A 16473-nucleotide genomic window follows, 5' to 3' on the forward strand; every position below is an offset into this window, starting at 1 on the left:
GTGCTCACGGCTGCGGGGAGGGAGGAGGAGGAGGGGGCGCTGGATCTGAGCCCTCTGGACGCGGTGGAGCCCGGCTGTCACCCACGCCGCTGGAGGCCAGGCCTCCTGCCCTGCTTTCACCCGGGCTGGGACAGCGGCGTGTGCGCAGCGGGAGCGGCACGGCCCCGTCCCCGCTCAGCCCGGCGGAGCCTCCCCCGCGCCGCGGGCCCGAGCCTGGCTGCGGAGCGCTCGGAGGCGCCAGCCCCGGTGCCGAGGGCGGGAGAGAGACAAGTTTGGCACGAATCGTCCTCCCCCTCTGCAGAGGAAAGCTGCTGTGCTGCCTGGCCGTGGGTGCCGTGCCAGGCTGCTGTGCCGTGGGAGTGTGGGCGTGTGGCACTGCACCCGCTGCGCTTTCAGAGCCTTTATTCCATCCTGGGAGATATGTCACCCGCTAGGGGAGAGGAAGAGCGGCCCTGAAGGGCTGAGCAGAGGGCAGGGCTCGCACCTTGCCGCACGAGGCTGTCACGGGGGCAGTGCCCGGCTGTCCCAGCCGTGTCCTCGCGCACTCCCTGCCCGGGCCCCGCCACCGCTCAGCTTCCCCCCGCCCGCCGACATCCCCGCGGCCCTGCCGAGCACCGCGCATGCGTAACCATCGCGCAGCCACGGCCGCGGCGCCGTGCGCATGCGCGGCCCGTCCCCGCCGAAGGGTGCGCAGGCGCAGCGCCGCGCGCGGGCCAAGATGGCGGCCGGGAGCGCGTCGCGCTGGGTCGGGGCGGCCGCGGGGCGCGGGGCGGGGAACGCGCGGCCGCCGCTGCTGCTGCTGCTCCGCGGGCTCCGCGCCCCGCCCGCCCGCGCCCCGCGCCGCCTCCTGCTGCTCCGTGCCGGGCTCTGCGCCGCCGGTGAGCGTGCCGGGGCCGGGCGGGCCGGGACGGGACGGTGGGGCGCGAGTCTGTTCCCCCGGCCGTGTCCCTTCCTCCAGCCGGCCCGGCCCGGCCCTCACGGCGGCTCCTTTCCCTCCTCTCCCGCAGGGACGAAACACGCTGCCGCCGTCGCCTCCGCCGCCTTCCACAGCAGCGCGGCCCGCTCCAAGGAGGATTATTACCAGGTGCTGGGGGTGCCCCGCACCGCCACGCAGAAGGAGATCAAGAAGGCCTATTACCAGGTGCGGCGAGACCCGCCCGGCCCCAGCGCTGCCCCTCCGCTGGGGCAGGGAACAAATCCATCCCCGTATTCGGAACCGCTGCAGACAAGGGGAGGAGGCAGTGTGGAAGTTCAGTACATGGCCTTGGGGATCGCTTCCAAAGCATGGTCTGCCTGTGCTGTCATCGCTTGTCTCCTTCCAGAAGGATCTGGGATTGATGAGAAAATCAGTAGCAGCTCCTGTAGTTCCTGATTTTGGGTTGATAAATGAAAATGAAGGGTTTTAGTTCCCGGGAATGCATCTAGTGAATGTCAGGCTCTGCCTGATGTGTTTTTCCTGGCATGTGAGATATGCTTAAGTAAATAACTCCTGCTTGTCCCTAAGAGTTGGTTTTTGTTTTTTTAGTTGGCAAAGAAATACCACCCTGACACAAACAAGGACGACCCCAAAGCGAAGGAGAAGTTCTCTCAGCTGGCAGAAGCCTACGAGGTAATAGCAGGATTTTGTTGTGATGAGAAGGAGGAAAGACTAGAGGGTAGATGAGGGCAAACATTTCCTGTAAAACCATGGCTGGTTTTTCATGCACTTCAATCTGGGGCACATCTGTCCCAAGAAATTCCTTGGTCCAAGTATCTGATTAAGCTGCTTTTTCAGTTTTCCCCTTCCTTAGCAGTGACTGGCATGGATATCAGTCCCATGGAATTATTGTCAGTTTAAATAATCAAACAAAAAACCTGTCAGCAGGTTTTTGCGCCAGAGGGACTTTCACTGTGCTCCCCCAGCCCTGTTTTTTGATTCCAGCTGACATAACAATGATCAGCTGTTTAATATAAGTTATATCTGCTTTTCATAAATTATCAAGATCTTGTCATTTTTTGGGCGATGAGCCAAGAATCACCAGGGAAGCAGCAGCTTGTCCCTAACTCCCGTGGTGCTGAGAGCTGGGTGAGACCTTGATGGAAGGTGTGAGCCCAGAGCCAGGGATTCTCCTGGCTCCTGCAGTGCCCGTTCTTTCCCCCAGGTGCTGAGTGACGAGGTGAAGAGGAAGCAGTACGATGCCTACGGCACTGCGAGCTTCGAGGCCGGCGCGGCCGGGGCCGGGGCTGGTGCGGGGCGGCAGTACTGGAGCAGCGGCCCCTCCATCGACCCCGAGGAGCTCTTCAGGAAGATCTTTGGGGAGTTCTCAGGATCCTCTTTCGGCGATTTTCAGAGTGTTTTTGACCAGCCACAGGAGGTAGGAGGTGCCTTTATTTAGGAATAAGAAAGTCAAAGCAGTGTCTCTCCCCAGCGTCTGTCACAGAGCGCTGTGGGAGCTTCAGCAAGGAGCTGCTTCTGGGGATGGCAGTGTGTGAGTGTCCCATGGCATGGACAGAGTCTCATAGTTCTGCTCAGCTGTGCAGGAACACACCCCACACCTCCAGACAGGATATTTTTTCTGGGCTTGAGCTACTTCTCTGGTGTTTGCTGACACCACCCAGTACTGCTGAGCAGTTCCATTGCTGGAGAGGCACAGTTTCTGCTGCAGCTTGATTTACCTATGCCTGCTTTGATCTGTAATGCTAAAACCCACAAAACACCTTGTAACTATAAACCAGGCCTTCCAGCAATATGTTTGGCTGCTTAATTGGCTTAATTTTGCAACTTAATTAGCTTCATGTTGCAGTGAGGCCCATAATAAAATCTGTCTTGTTCTTTGTGCTGCAGCTAAATGCTCCTTTAAATGTTGATGGTTCATGTGTTGTCTTCAGAAATGTTTGGTGTTTGGTACTCCTGGTTTTACTAAAAATGACACTTTTCATATAAGGAGAAATTCCTCTTTTGATCAGTCATCTTTACTGAGAATTTCTGTTTTAAGCATTTAAATGTTTGGTATTTAGCCTGGACTGTTCTCAGTCTCCTTAAGACCCTCTCACACCTCAGTCATGGCTCTATATCCATGTTTCCTGTGCAGTATATAATGGATTTGACATTCACCCAAGCTGCAAAAGGTGTCAACAAGGAGATTGTGGTGAACATCCAGGACTCCTGTGTGCGCTGTGATGGCAAAGGACACGAACCTGGCACCAAAGCTCAGCGCTGTCACTACTGCAATGGCACGGGCATGGTAAGTGCTGAGCAGGACATCAGGTCTGTGCTTCCCCTTCCTGGGGAGAATCACTTCATTCCATGGTGAAAAATTCTCACCACACTCATCAGCTTATCTCAGGCAAAGCTGAGTTAATGTCAGCTTGATGTTAATAAGCACTAGGAAGATTTTCTTTGTGTTAAAGTGCTGTGCCCAGCTGAAAGCATGAGCCTTCAGGCTGGATCCTCTGCTGCTGCACATCCCACAAACCATATGAATATAATGTAACTCTGAATATAATGTATATGTATGTACTCTGAATGTAATGTATATGAATGAATTTAACATAGCTCTGAAATTCCTCGGGCAATAAATGGGTATCTTTTGACTTGGGGGGTGGAGGAAGGTGGTGAAAACCCAAGGGTAATCATAAAATAAGAAGATGCAGGTGATGATGGAGCTGCAGGCTTTGGGTTTCCATGCACTGGATTCCTTATGTGCTTCAGTGGTTCAGTCCAGGGCTTAGTCACCATAAGGTTTCCTTGGACACTGGCAGTAATCCATGTAAATGGATTGTCCTTGGATTCATCAGAACATAGGCATTTGTAGCACTGTAAGGAGCTTTGTTCCTCCTTGTACATTAAAGCCTAGACTTTGAGGGTGGTGTGTTTCCCTTGCCCTCACCACCTGACACTTGTAGTACTGGTGGTGTTCAGTGGCAATCGGCATGGGAGGGCGAGTGGATTTCAGAGCCAGTGTCTGAAGGGAATCTGTGTCCTGACAGGGTGTGTGTGTGTGTGATCAGAGCTCCAAGGTGCTGTGTGAGAAGCCCCATGTGAGTACTCATCATTTCCCAAGGTGTGTTTGTTCCCTCCAGGAGACGATGAACACGGGCCCGTTCGTGATGCGCTCCACGTGCCGGCGCTGCGGCGGCCGCGGCTCCATCATCACCACGCCCTGCGTCATGTGCCGGGGCACGGGGCAGACCAAGCAGAAGAAGACAGTGATGGTTCCTGTGCCAGCTGGTCAGTGTTGTACCTGTCTGCTGCTCTCTCTTAAAGAGCTGTAGTTATTTACTGCCACTACTAGGTGCAAATGGGGGAGCAGTGTAAGACCTTTTGCTGCAGAGAAATCTTTAAAACAAAGCAGATTGAGAGTTTGGCAATGGAACAGGATATGTCTGTCCTCTGGCCATGGATATAAGTGTTTGCTCTGCCCTTCCTGAGCTTTGGTTCTTGCCTGGGTAATCCTAGGCAGGTTCTGAAGAGTGAATCTCCAAAAGTTTTGTTGCCTTAGGTCTTTCATTTGTTCTTGACATTTGTCAAGGTCTTTCAGACCCTTTCAGACCCCCTTCTTTCAAGACCCTTGACATTTGCCATGATGGGTCTTTCATTTGTCCTCCCTCCTGGGGAGGGAGTGGGAATCCTGAAAGCCTTGGCTTGGCTCAGAGGGGTGTGCTGATTGCCTTCCTCACCAGAGGGGAGAATTCAGTGGTGGGAGTAAGACTTGGTTCTTTGAGACCACCCTGGGTGAGTAGCCTGTAATTTTCCTGCAGCATGTGGAGGCTGCAGTGTTCCTTAATCCAATGCATTTCTGTAAAAAATTCTGTAGATATTGAAGTAAAAAACGTGTTGGGGGCATAGGGATCACCTCAGAGGTATAAACATGTGCTGACCCCTCCTCCTTTGGGCTGTGGTGGCCAGGTCTTGGGATTGGCAAGAGTTGTAGGCACCCATGTCACACGTGGGCTCTAACCCAAGGTCACCTTCCCTCCTGTTCTGATTGCAGGTGTTGAGGACGGGCAGACAGTTCGGATGCCTGTGGGGAAGAAAGAAATTTTCATTACGTTCAGGGTATGTATCCCAAGCTGGTTTATGATATAAGTTGGTTGTTCCCTTCTCAACTGCCTGGGAAAGGACTGCAGAATGGGCAGAGGAGGAAGAGCCAGTGATCCTTTGGAACAGCTGAGGTAACATGATCCCTGTGAACTTTGTGAGACAGCAGGAGATCTGCATTGTAGCAAGGAGGGTAACTTTGAATCTGTTCATGAAGAATTGCTGCTTGTTCCAGGACCAGGCCCTTAGGGTAGTGTGAATCAAAATGCAGAGTAGGCTTTTCATGCCTCCAGTTTTTGACTTGGAAATGTGAGGAAGCTTCCTGCTGGCAGGGGTGGCAGAGCTGAGGAGAGCTGTGGGAGGTGCTGCAGGAGGCTGCCTGGTGAAGTGTCCTTCTGCAGATCCACCTTCAGGGCTGCTGTGCACCTGTGCTGTTGCTGGGTGTCTTCTCCTGCCACACACATCCCTGTCAAGGAGAAAATGTTTTTCAGCATCTCTTTCATGGTGCAGGAGGGTTTAATTTTGTTCCAGCTTGTGAGGCCACTGCAAAGGTGCTTTATTTCCTTCTCACTTTTGGCTTGCCCCTGTTCAGAGTGCTGGACAAGGCTCTGCTGTCTCTGCAGAACCAGAGTGACATGGATGAACTAACAGCAGGAAGAGGGGAGGGAGTTCCTGAGGCAGGAAGCAGGGATCCTTCCAATCCTTTAGCTAATTCAGTTATGTTGATATCTGTGTTTCACTGGGACACCAAATATTAACTCACAGTTCTTAGCCATGCAGTTTGGGGATGGTATATTTTTTCCTGAGACCCTTGGGAGCAGTGTAGCAGGAGAACATGGTGTGCTCACTGCTCTCTGGCACTTTGCTGCCCTGCAGGTTCAGAAGAGCTCTGTGTTCCGACGAAACGGAGCCGATATCCACTCGGATCTCCCCATCTCCATAGCTCAGGCTGTGCTGGGAGGCACTGCCCGCTGTCAAGGCTTGTATGAGACAATCAACATCACGGTGAGTGCCACTGTTCTGGGCATGAATCACTGGGGCACAGCAAAGGCTTCTCCTTAGCTGCAAAGGTGGGCAAAATCTCCCAAGTCTGCCAGTATTCCGTTTCAGACTCCTTCAGGATTGAGCCTTGGGTAGTTTGTGACCTGCCTGGTCACAGCTTCTTTCCTGTTGCTGTGTAGGGACAGGGAAAGAAAGGGATTGCTAGACAAACCCCAAACTACAGGGCTACAGGCTCTGTCAGGTTCTTTACTGATTCCTTCAAAAGCTTTTCCATCCTTACTGGCTTAGCTTTGGGATGTGTCCAATGCATGAGCATACAAGAGCTCTCCCATCCTACTTTAGAGCTTGTTAGAGAAGCAGATAATTTTTATAGCTGTGTAATTATTATCTAAATGTTTAATTAGAGTGATAAATGTGACACCTTTGTGTTTATAGATACCCCCTGGTATTCAGCCAGACCAGAGAATTCGAATGAGTGGGAAAGGCATTCCCAAGGTCAACAGCTATGGCTACGGAGACCACTACATCCACATAAAGATAAAAGTTCCTCAGTAAGTAGAGCTAAAACAAGTTCCTGTGAAATCTTAAGAACTTTTCACAAAAAATGTTGTTTAAAAGTTGTGAAAATTCTATGAGGTGAAATGCAGTGAGTCCTATGTCCCCTCTTCCACTGGAGACCGTTCCTCATAGATGGCTCATTTAAAGAGCACGTGGATTCCTGGTGTATTCCTACACAATGTACTGTGGGTGCTGCTGGGGGAGGTTTGGGAGGCTGTGGGAGCCCAGGCCACCCCTGAGCCCGTGTCCTGGTGCCACAGGAGGCTGACGGATCGCCAGCGAGCCTTAATGATGAGCTACGCCGAGGACGAGACCGACGTGGAGGGCACCGTGAACGGGGTCACCAACACAGCCTCAGGTGAGCAGGGACACTGCTGCCCCTTCCCTGGGCAGCTGCTGTGGGAGTGCAGAGTGTTCCCTGAGGACTCCTGGGGAGCAGGGTGAGCCAGGGGCACCGTCAGGTCTGTGGCAGCACAGCCTGGTTAACAGAAGTAGTTCTACTGTGGTATTAACAGGCTGTAGCACTCAGCAGGGAGGCAGCCTCTTCCCAGGAAGCTCTATTGCAGTACTTACTGGGCAAATGTGTGAACAGAGAGCAGGCTCTGAGTACTACAGGGTGCAGACAAGCTGTGCTGATGAATGCCTCCTGCTCCCTGCTTCCCCTGTGCCAGGACTTGCCTTGAGGCAGGAAAGCAGATGTGCTTCAGGCCAATTCCTGTGTGCTGGATCCCAGTCCAGTGTGCTTCTGAGCACAGCAGGGCTGCTTCTCCTGGAATGCTGACAGGGGTTTCTGCTGGGGCTCAGTTCTGGGTGTGTGGGGAAACCTGGGATAGGAGTGCCCACTGGTGGCAGTGACAGCTCTGGTCAGTGGACAGTGTCCAGCATGGTGGAGGAGTGAAGGCAGCTGGGAGCTTTGTGGAGCTGCTCTCCAGCTCCAGATGGAAAATTGAGATTCAGCAATTGTGTCCTAAGTTTCAGGGATTAGGTGCTTGAAGAGGCAGCAGCTAAAGGCTCAACACATGGTAACATAGTAAGGAAGGAGCTCTGTCTCTCACTACTGGAAAGTAGTTTTTTCTTTGCTTAATTGAAACAATGAACTTCTTAAAGCCCATTGGATTTTGGTTTTGGTTTGAAACCAAACAGGGCATTTATGACTAGGCAAAGGTGAGAGCCTTTTGGAGCTGTTGAATGATCCCAGGATCTGCTCTCCTGTGAGGAGTATAGGCTTAAGTGCAGGATCTGCCAAATACTTCCCAGTGTTCTGTTTTATAGTAATTATACATACAGAAAATATGTCTTTCCTATATTACAGTCAGCCTTGGGGGAAGAACTGAGAGCTCTGAGCACTGAATTTGCATTCCAGCTTTTTTAAAGGCATTTGTGTGCCAAAGAGGAAAAATAACCTCTTCAAACTCATTTTTTTAAAAAGCAAACCTGCCAGTTTTTACCATGATGAAGCAGCAAGGTGAGTTAAAACAACGCCAGTAGGTTGCAGTGTAGAGACAGGCTGTGCTGAGGGAGGCGTGTCCTGCCTCGGGATTTCATCCCATTGCATCAGTCCGAGCCCAGACTCAGCCCGGGGAGGCTGGGGAGCACCAGACTCCGAGTTCTCTGTGCACAAAGAAAGCTCAAGGGGGCGTTTGGCATCTTGTTGTTGATGGTTTTGCTGTAGAAAAAAGCAGATTAGCAAACAGGTCTCCTTTGTTCTTGTTATAGCCACTTCAGAGGGACAAACAAATTCTCAGGACCTGTTAATACAGGGCAATTTTAACATTCCTTATCTAGACAGTCAGTCTGAAATACTTGCAGCCTTTTTCATTCTACATGAGTTAATTTTCTGCTTGATACTGTCTGAGCATTGCTTGCAGTGACACAAATCAGGCTCCTGGTGTGGTTTTGCACTGCTTTGCAAGGACACAACCTTGAAACAGGCAGAACCTGTTTCAGAGACCACCAGCATAGATCTTTTAACCCTGTAAAGTCCTGGCTGGCTGTGATTGAGTTCACCATTTGTTTTTAGTGGCAGACTCTCAGTTCCAAGTACTTGTTTCCAAAGCCTGTGGGGTGCCTGACTCAATTGTGCAGCACAAGAATTCCCTTGCCAGTTGGAGGGCTGGGGAGAGGGGAAGGGAACAGCTCAGCACCTGAGCTCGTGGTTGGCTTTTCCACTCCTGGGATCCAGGCTCTGCAGTGCTTCCACTGCAAGGGGTCCAGTCCTGTGGCTCGCTGCCAGCTGCAGCCCTGGACACGAGGGAGGAGCACAACCAGCTGCTTTCTTCTGGCCATTCCCTGTCCCAAGCAGCCCTCTGGTCCTGGGGGAGATGTGTCTGACTGCAGCCCTTTGCTGTTTGTGTCCAGGTGGCAGGGCCACGGCTAGCGCTGACGCAGGCGGGGATAGGCCTGAGGCTCAGGAGAACAAGGAGGGATTCCTTTCCAAACTTAAGAAAATGTTTACCTCCTGACACCCCGTCCGAGGTAGGAGGTCTCTTGTGTTTCACTGTTGTCTTTCCCCCACACTGAGCACTTCTTGGGAGGTGGAAGCACAATAGCACAGCTTTGCTTCTCACTTAGCCTCAGGCCTTCCAGCCCTAGCTGTCCCCTGGGACCTGGAGCAACAAAGCAGGGATTAAAGTGCATTGTTGCTGCAGCAGAGAGCAGCACGGATGCTGGGTGCTCCCTTGGGGAGGTGGCTGGCCTCCCCTGCAGCCCTGCTGCTGGAACTGTGCCCAGTTCCAAGCACTGAGCGTGTTCCCATGAGCTGGTCCCACTGGGACCGGGTTCTGCCACACAAATCCTGGGCTGCAGAGCCACTGGTGCTGGCACACTCGGGCTGGATTCACCCCTGCCATGGGCTTACAGCACCAGGGAGGAGCCAGCCTTTGTCACAGAGCACAGCAAAGCCCACCATGCATCACTGCAGTGCAACTTAGGTGCTTCAGCTGGTGCTGACCTGTCATGAGGGAGCACCAAGATTTGGAATCATCTGTGGCAGACACAGAGTCTGGGATTCCAGGGGCTCAGCTTTGCATCTCTGTAGGCTTCAGATCTGGCTGTGCTGTAGGGGTGACAGTGTGACAGCAGGTCAGGAGGGGAGGTGCTCCCAGAGTGAACTGTGTGCTGTGTGCTGCTGATACAGCCAGGAAATTGTAACCTTCCTCTCACTCCAACTGCAGGAAAGCGTTCTACTGGGAACTAGGAGCCAGCAGCAGCAGGTCATCCGTGCAGTTGGGGGTGAATCTTTCTGGCAGCCAGGCACTGGAGAACACAGGATGTCAGTCAGCAGCACAGCAAGAATCCCAGCTGGAGAGGCCAAGGACCACTGAGGCACCAACACCAACCCCACCCACTGTCCTAATAAATGGCAGTGAAGGAAAAAAACAGCTTAGCAGAAGTGTGGCTCTCTGGAGGCTGCTCCACAACCCTACTGCTGCTGGAAGCTTATTTGGTAAAAGCTAAAGTTGAAGTATTATTTAGAATCCAAACCAGAGGAAATGTGAAATAAATAGCCCAGCACAGAGCAGCAGTTTGCTGTATGGAGGCCAAGCCCACCAGCTGCTCACTCAGGTGCCCTTTGGAATGCCAGGTGTGCTTGGTGAACTCTCCAGGAGACTTGGTGGATCAGGAAGGTCTAACCTTGTCTTCATGACAGCCCTGCTGCCCTGCACAGCTCCAGGTGGAATCTCCCTGTGGCTGGGTGTTGTCTGAGCCCAGCTGGCCTGGCTCCCTCACAGCCCTGGGCTTTCTCTATCCTGCTGATTGCCTGCACAGAGCAGTGATGGAATCTGCACTTTGCCTCAAGTTTATCCCCCAAATAACTAAAGTTACCACACAACTGCTGTTGCTTCTGGACTGGTACAAGTTGATCACTGAGCCCTTTGCCAGTTGGGGACAAAAATCTTTTATTACTTTAGTGCAACACCCGTAGCATAAAGGATTGGTCAAAGCACCGTTGTTTTACTTGTGTGAGAGTGCAAGTGAGGTGGATCACTCCTTCCAGATGGAGCTGAGCTCTTGCAGTGAGTATTCCATGGTTACTGTAGCCTGCTGTGTTTGTGATACTGTGCAGGTACCATCAGCCCCCATACTAATCAGTTCAACACCAGTTCAACAGGGACATGCTGTAGTCTTGCCCTTCTTAATTTGCTGAAATAAAGCACGCGTTGCCTCCTGATTAAACTTCTGTAAAGTGATTCTGTACCCATGTAAATAAGATGGACTTCATAAAGATATTTAACACGTGCTGTGCCTTGCTGCCTTGTCTACTCTTCCACCTGCTCTGTCAGCCCCTTTCCCTCCCCTCCTAACAGGAATGATGAAGGTCTCTGGGACAAGGAGGGGACAGGGTTGGATGGCTCAAGCATTGCTAGGGGCTGGGATTGACTTTAAACACAAAGCTGCCCTATCTGAGCAGTACTTTAGCTACATGAGGGGGAAGGGGCTTTTCCACTGAACCTTGGACAGTCTAGAAGAAGTTGAGTTATATCTCAGCTCCTTGGGACAGTGACTGAAATTAGCCCAGGAGCCCAAGGACCAGGGCCAGAGCTGTATGAGGAGGAATCAGGCTCAGCTTTTGTGTTACACTCACAGGAAGTCACTGCAGTCCCTGCTTGCTGGGGTGACACAAAGCCTCCATCTCTCCAGTGGCTCACTTGCAGGGCCCAAACCAGATCCATGGAGAAATCCCTGTGTTCTGTTTGCTTAGGAGCCTGTGGCAGCCCTGGCCATGGATACCTACCCCAGAGGCACTGCCTTTGGAGTACACACCTTCAGCCTCCCACATGCTGCCATATGCTCAGAGCTGCCTGGGAAAGGAAGTGATCCCGGGAAAACAAGGCCCCACCACCCTAAAACACCCACAATGACTAAAGCAACACCTCCCTTAGGACAGAGTGCAAAGGCAGCGCCTCTGCCACCCCTCTGCCTGTACTGTCCAGCCCTTCCTCTTGTTCTAGCTGCCTAAATAGTCCCAACCACGCTGCAGGAGCACACACATGGACCAGCAAGTGGGCTGAGCTCTCCCCAGCTGGGGCAGATCAGCCTCTCCCTGAGGCACTGCTGGGAAGGCAGCACGGCCCAGGGCTTCTCACCTCCTCAGCCAGGTGCCCCTACCTGCTGCAGAAAGCAGGGAGGCAGAGGAGGGAGGGGAGGCTCAGAAGGCGTGCTTGTTGTCCCCCACCCACTGCTGGAAGGTGCGGGCCTTGGGGTTCAGCTTCATGGTCAGGGCCACGTTGCGGTCTGGCTTCAGGGCGTAGAAACGGAACATGGCAGCCAACTCCTGGGCCCCAGGGAAGTCCCGCTTCTCGTACTCCTCAGGGGAGATCTGCCAACAGAATTGGGGGAAAAACTCTTTCAGAGCCTGCTGGGCTTCCCCCTCAGCCTCTGAGGGGATGTGATGAGGGCTCTGGTAGAGCAGCCTGTCACAGCATGGCCACTGGTGCGGAGGGCTCTGCAGGGCACTTCTGGGGTTGGGCAAAGGAACAGCCCGGCCAGCCTAGGGCCACCCCCAGCTCTGGCACAGCTGGCCAGGGGCTGGAGCAGCTATGAGGGAGCCCTTCCTCACACCAGAGCTATGGCTGAGGGGTTCTAGAAACTGGGTGGTCCAGGAGGCACCCCAAAACATCCCTGCCTGAATCAAAGGGTTTGGTTCACTGCACTTCTGAGAGGGCAGAACCTGCAGAGAGCAACCCAGGGGCGTTGTTTCTAATGAAATGCACTTTACCATACCCCTCATCCATTGGATTGGCTGCCTGAGGCACAAGTGAACTGCAAACAAAGATTAAAAAGAAGTCACAAAGGGCAGGGAGTGGTCAGGGGTGTTGTTAACAGTGACACAGCACAGAGGCCAGGTCTGCTGTAATGGTGACACAGCAAAGCCCTGGGGGAAGCCCTGCTGAAGGGAAGGGCACCCAGCAGAAACCTGTTGGGTAGGTGCCCATCCCTGGCTCTGCTGGAGACCTCCCAGCTCAGTTATCCCTCAGAGCCAGGCCCAGACCTGCCCAGGTACAACTGTGTGCTCCACAGGCACGAGCTCAGTGACAATACCAACAGGGCAGTGTGGCTGCTGGGCTGAACCAAAAAGAGCTGTGAGTCCCTCAGGAGCATCACCTACACCAAGGGACACTTCCTACCTTGCTGGCTGTCACAGTCTTGCCCGTCTGCTGGGAGAGGATGGCAGCGTACTCTGCCTCGGTGAGCTTGCCCGTGCTGAGTCCTATCACCCGGCCAATGTACTCCCCTGGGGACTTCAGCAGGGAAAGTACAACGGGCCCAAGGTCCTCCACAGCCATCCCATCCATGGGGGTGTCCCCCATGGGCAGCTCTGTATGGAGAGATTGATCCCAGCTGCAGTGCAGCCCAGCTCTGAGCAGGTACAGCAGAGTTTTCAGTCTCTGGGCATGAGGTGAGGGAGGGATGAGAGCACCCATCAGCATGGCAAGGTGGGAGAGCAGGGCTGAGCTGAGAGACCTTGACAGCAGAGCAGCACCGTGAGTCACCTGCAGCCCCACAACCTCCACCATCCCAAATGCAGGCACTTGGGGTGTCCAGAGCTCCTCTAGGATCTGCAGAACAGCCCTCAGCACCACAAACAGGCCCAGCATCCTGGGGATTTCCTGCAGGCCATCAAACAGGCCTGAAGACCATCATGCAGCTTGCTGTGGTCAAGCTGGGAGAGGCCTCTTCACCCTACCAGCCCATAGCCTTGGCAGTCTCTCCCTGGCACAGTGGGACAGTCACAGCACAGTGACCCACAGAGCAGAGCTCCTCCTTACCCAGCACAAAGGTGTCTCCCTGCAGGGCCTTCTGTGGCTTGAAGATGGAGAGGAAGTTCTCAAAGTAGAAGGGCAGGCGGATGATGGTGGTGGGAACCCCGATTTTCTGGAAGTGCTCCTCCACCACGCCTTTGCCATCGAAGTGCAGCACCTCCAGCTGCCCCCCTGTCAGCTGCTGCACGTTCTCCAGGCCGCTGAACACCACATGCTGCAGGCCCTGGCGCTTGGACAGATCAGCCAGGCGCCGTCCCTGAACCAAGGGGGAAACCAGCCATGAAGAGGGGAATGGGACACCCCCATCATCCCCACAACCCCCCTGCCCTCTGGGGAGGATCCAACCCCCACCAGCTCTCAGCTGGGAGCACTGTGAGTTGTCCAGGTGGAGCTGAATTCTCTCCTTACCCCGTCCTACTTCAGAAAGGCCACACACCCTCCAGCTTTGGAGCTTGCTGCTCCACCAAACATGCAAAAAACCTGCCTGGCTTACATACCTGCCCTAAACTATCTTATCTTTTGTTTGCTGCCATCCAGGCATGGCAACTGCCACCTTGCAGTATCTGTACTGGTGTGAGCACCACGCTTGGAATCTCTGATACTGCAGGGTTTTGGCCCCAAAGCTGCAAGCACAGAGAGCTACAGGTCTGCAGGCAGTGACTGTCCCAGCTCTGCCCTGGGAAGGCTCTGAGGAGCCAAGTGTTCCCACTCCTGCTACTCCAGCTCCTGGGAAGGGCTCTATGTAACAAATTTATCAACTCCTGAAGGCATCAGACCCTGGAGCCATGCCACTATGAGGGAATAGAGACCAAGTCCTGGCTTTGCAAGAACTGGGACCTGGTGTTTGTGAGGCCTTGGGGTCTTCTGGACTGGCTACTCAAACCATCAAGGCTGCCACAGATGGCCCAAGAGCTGTCCCCACTTTGTCCCTACTGCCAGATCATTCTGCACATGGTCCCAGTTAATGTCAGGACAGGTACCTGCTCGATTTCCTTCTCCTTGCTGCAGTGTTCCCAGAAGTTGGTGACAATAAAGGCTCCGTAGGCACCGGCCAAGGCCTGCTCCAGCGATGCCTCATCGTCCTGATCTGCCTTCACCAGCTCGGCTCCCCTGCGCCTCAGCTCCTCCGCCTCCTTCTTCCTGGGGCTCCGGGTCACGGCGCGCACCTTGAAGCTCCCATCGTCCAGCAGCGCCCGGGCCACGGCGCCGCCCTGGGCCCCTGCGGGAGCAGCCGGTCAGGGCGGGCCCCGGGGCCCCGGGACGCGCTGGGGCCGCGGGACGGAGCGGCCCGACCGCCACAAGCGCCGAGCCCCGCTCGCTGCCCGCACCGCTCACCCTCCTCACCCCCGGCCGCTCGGGCATCACCGAGGCCTCCGCCCCTCGCCGGCCGCAGGCACAGCCCGGGTCTCTCCCCGCGCACTCACCGGTGGCCCCGAACACCACGATCAGCTTCTTCCCGGCCATGCAGCAGCGCGGGCGGTCCCGGGGCTCTGGCAGGGCGAGAAGCAGCGAGGTCGCACCGGTCCCGGGAGGGAGGAGGGCAGGGAGCGGGGCGGCTGCGGGGCCATCGCGGGTCCCTGGGGGCAGCGGGCGGGGAGGGAGCGGAGCGACTGAGGGGCCATTGCGGGTCCCGGGCCACCGGGCGCATCTTCCCTCACACGGCTCCTCACCTCGGCTCCAATCGGCTGTGCCCGGCTCGGTTCGGGTCCAGTCGGCTCCTCCCGGCTCGGTTCGGCTGAGCTGGAGCTGCGCGCGTTCGTCTGTTCGGCGGGACCCGATTGTGTTCGGCTTCACCCGACTGCGCTCGGCCACGCCCGTCCGGGAGGGGCTCAGATGTTCATCCATTGCAAGGCCCCGCCCACCAGTGCCAGGCCACGCCCACAGACGTCATGAGGCTCCGCCCCCATCCCATCCCAAATTCTATCGCGTCCCATCCCCAATTCCATCCCCGATCCCATCCCATCCCTTGGCCCAGCCGCCTGCTCCTTGCTCAGAAAAGCTGTTTAAAACCCAAAAGCCACCACGTAACCCTCTGGGAGGTGGCCGGGGGTTGTGCCCCTTCCTCTCCGGGGACCCCCCAACATCCCAGACTGGTAAGGTTTCCTTGGTGTGGAAGCGGGGCTGTTCCCCAGGCTGGTCCTGCTGCTCCCTCTGGAGCTGGGGCCGTTCGTTATCCCCAGTTTCGCTGTCCCCAGGCAGGTGACTGTGCAGGTGTGAGCTGAGGAGCTGTCCCCGAGCACCCTCCTGCCAAGCAACCGCTCGAGACAACAAACAGAGTCACCCTGGACCTTTTCTCTCCTCTCCTGCCAGCTCTGGAGGGGCTGCGGGCAAACCCACACTGCCAGGAACTCTGTAGGTTGGGTTTAGTAAATAAATACATTGAGAAATTTGGGGTTGAGTCTGGTAAATGACCCAGAAAATCCGTGAAATGTGTAATACACAGTGGCAAAGAAATATTTCAGATGTGTTAATTCAGATCAAAGATGAATTGTGAAAGCAGGAGGAGGTACAGCTCTGACCGGGGTTTCTGCACAGTCATTTTGGATGTGAGGGATTTCAGCTACAGATTGGCTGCTGGGAATTCCCAGGTGCCAGCTCCTCTTGAAACCCTCCTCCAGACGGGGAAATTACCAACAGACCAGAGAAAAGGTTTTAACCCCGTACTGGGCACAGCCTGGGGTGGGCAGAGAGCGAGGCTGGGGGAGACATGGCCCAAAGTGGTGGCTGGAGCTCCCAATTCCTGCTTGTCCCCACCTCTCCTTCCCAAACACAGTCCATGGCCGTGAGCCCACCGACCCCACCAGCTCCATCAGCCACCACTGGCCTGAATGCTACTGAAATTTTTGTAGGATTTACAAATGGAGGGTTTTGTCAAACAAAACTGGAAAATAATGACCGAGCCCACCTGGAAGGTGGGGAGGGGAGAGTGGGGAAGGGAGATCCCACCGGTGCTGCTGCTCTGGTGGCTCTGGCTCCTGGCTGGGATGGGATCCAGCTCTTTGGAGACAAATCCTAATTTAGGAAGCATTTGGCAAGGGCAGGAGAACAGCTTTGGAGGAAAGGGAGGCTCTTCTTACCCTTTTATCCCACTCTTTCCAAACACAACTTTCATTTACTCCTGGAATTATT

General features: G+C 54.6%; 2 protein-coding genes across 6 annotated transcripts; one reads left to right on the top strand and one right to left on the bottom strand.

Annotated features, from left to right (window-relative positions):
• Nucleotides 1–646: 646 nt before the first annotated feature.
• DNAJA3 (DnaJ heat shock protein family (Hsp40) member A3) lies at nt 647–10819 on the top strand. 3 transcript variants are annotated; one of them, XM_077186894.1, is made up of 13 exons: nt 647–737; nt 837–878; nt 1008–1141; nt 1526–1609; nt 2142–2354; nt 3072–3224; nt 4063–4210; nt 4974–5038; nt 5897–6025; nt 6458–6573; nt 6841–6938; nt 8939–9055; nt 9754–10819. In XM_077186894.1, the coding sequence occupies exons 1-12, from the start codon at nt 662–664 to the stop codon at nt 9040–9042; spliced, it is 1362 nt and encodes a 453-aa protein (XP_077043009.1). In that variant the 5' UTR covers nt 647–661; the 3' UTR covers nt 9043–9055; nt 9754–10819. The 3 variants fall into 3 exon arrangements, with proteins under 3 accessions (XP_077043009.1, XP_054499445.1, XP_077043008.1); XM_054643470.2 differs by having other exon boundaries at nt 647–878; XM_077186893.1 differs by lacking the exon at nt 8939–9055 and having other exon boundaries at nt 647–878.
• On the bottom strand, nt 10463–15200 carry NMRAL1 (NmrA like redox sensor 1). 3 transcript variants are annotated; one of them, XM_054643471.2, is made up of 6 exons: nt 15015–15176; nt 14769–14834; nt 14325–14563; nt 13351–13600; nt 12709–12899; nt 10463–11900 (listed from the first exon to the last, which is right to left on the bottom strand). In XM_054643471.2, the coding sequence occupies exons 2-6, from the start codon at nt 14806–14808 to the stop codon at nt 11730–11732; spliced, it is 891 nt and encodes a 296-aa protein (XP_054499446.2). In that variant the 5' UTR covers nt 14809–14834; nt 15015–15176; the 3' UTR covers nt 10463–11729. The 3 variants fall into 3 exon arrangements, with proteins under 3 accessions (XP_054499446.2, XP_077043011.1, XP_077043012.1); XM_077186896.1 differs by lacking the exon at nt 14769–14834 and having other exon boundaries at nt 15015–15200; XM_077186897.1 differs by lacking the exon at nt 12709–12899 and having other exon boundaries at nt 11758–11900; nt 15015–15170.
• Between the last annotated feature and the right edge of the window lie 1273 nt (nt 15201–16473).

The sequence above is a fragment of the Agelaius phoeniceus genome, chromosome 16 (assembly GCF_051311805.1).
Source record: "Agelaius phoeniceus isolate bAgePho1 chromosome 16, bAgePho1.hap1, whole genome shotgun sequence".
Taxonomy (NCBI): domain Eukaryota; kingdom Metazoa; phylum Chordata; class Aves; order Passeriformes; family Icteridae; genus Agelaius; species Agelaius phoeniceus.

Coding starts and splice junctions, on each gene's coding strand:
- DNAJA3 (XM_054643470.2), top strand. CDS start 662: ATGCGCGGCCCGTCCCCGCCGAAGGGTGCGCAGGCGCAGCGCCGCGCG. Junction 879..1,007: donor TGCCGGGCTCTGCGCCGCCG/GTGAGCGTGCCG, acceptor CCTCTCCCGCAG/GGACGAAACACGCTGCCGCC. Junction 6,026..6,457: donor ATGAGACAATCAACATCACG/GTGAGTGCCACT, acceptor TTGTGTTTATAG/ATACCCCCTGGTATTCAGCC.
- NMRAL1 (XM_077186896.1), bottom strand. CDS start 15,189: ATGGATGAACATCTGAGCCCCTCCCGGACGGGCGTGGCCGAGCGCAGT. Junction 14,564..15,014: donor CACAGCCGATTGGAGCCGAG/GTGAGGAGCCGT, acceptor CTGCTCCCGCAG/GGGCCCAGGGCGGCGCCGTG. Junction 11,901..12,708: donor AGACTGTGACAGCCAGCAAG/GTAGGAAGTGTC, acceptor TTCTGTTGGCAG/ATCTCCCCTGAGGAGTACGA.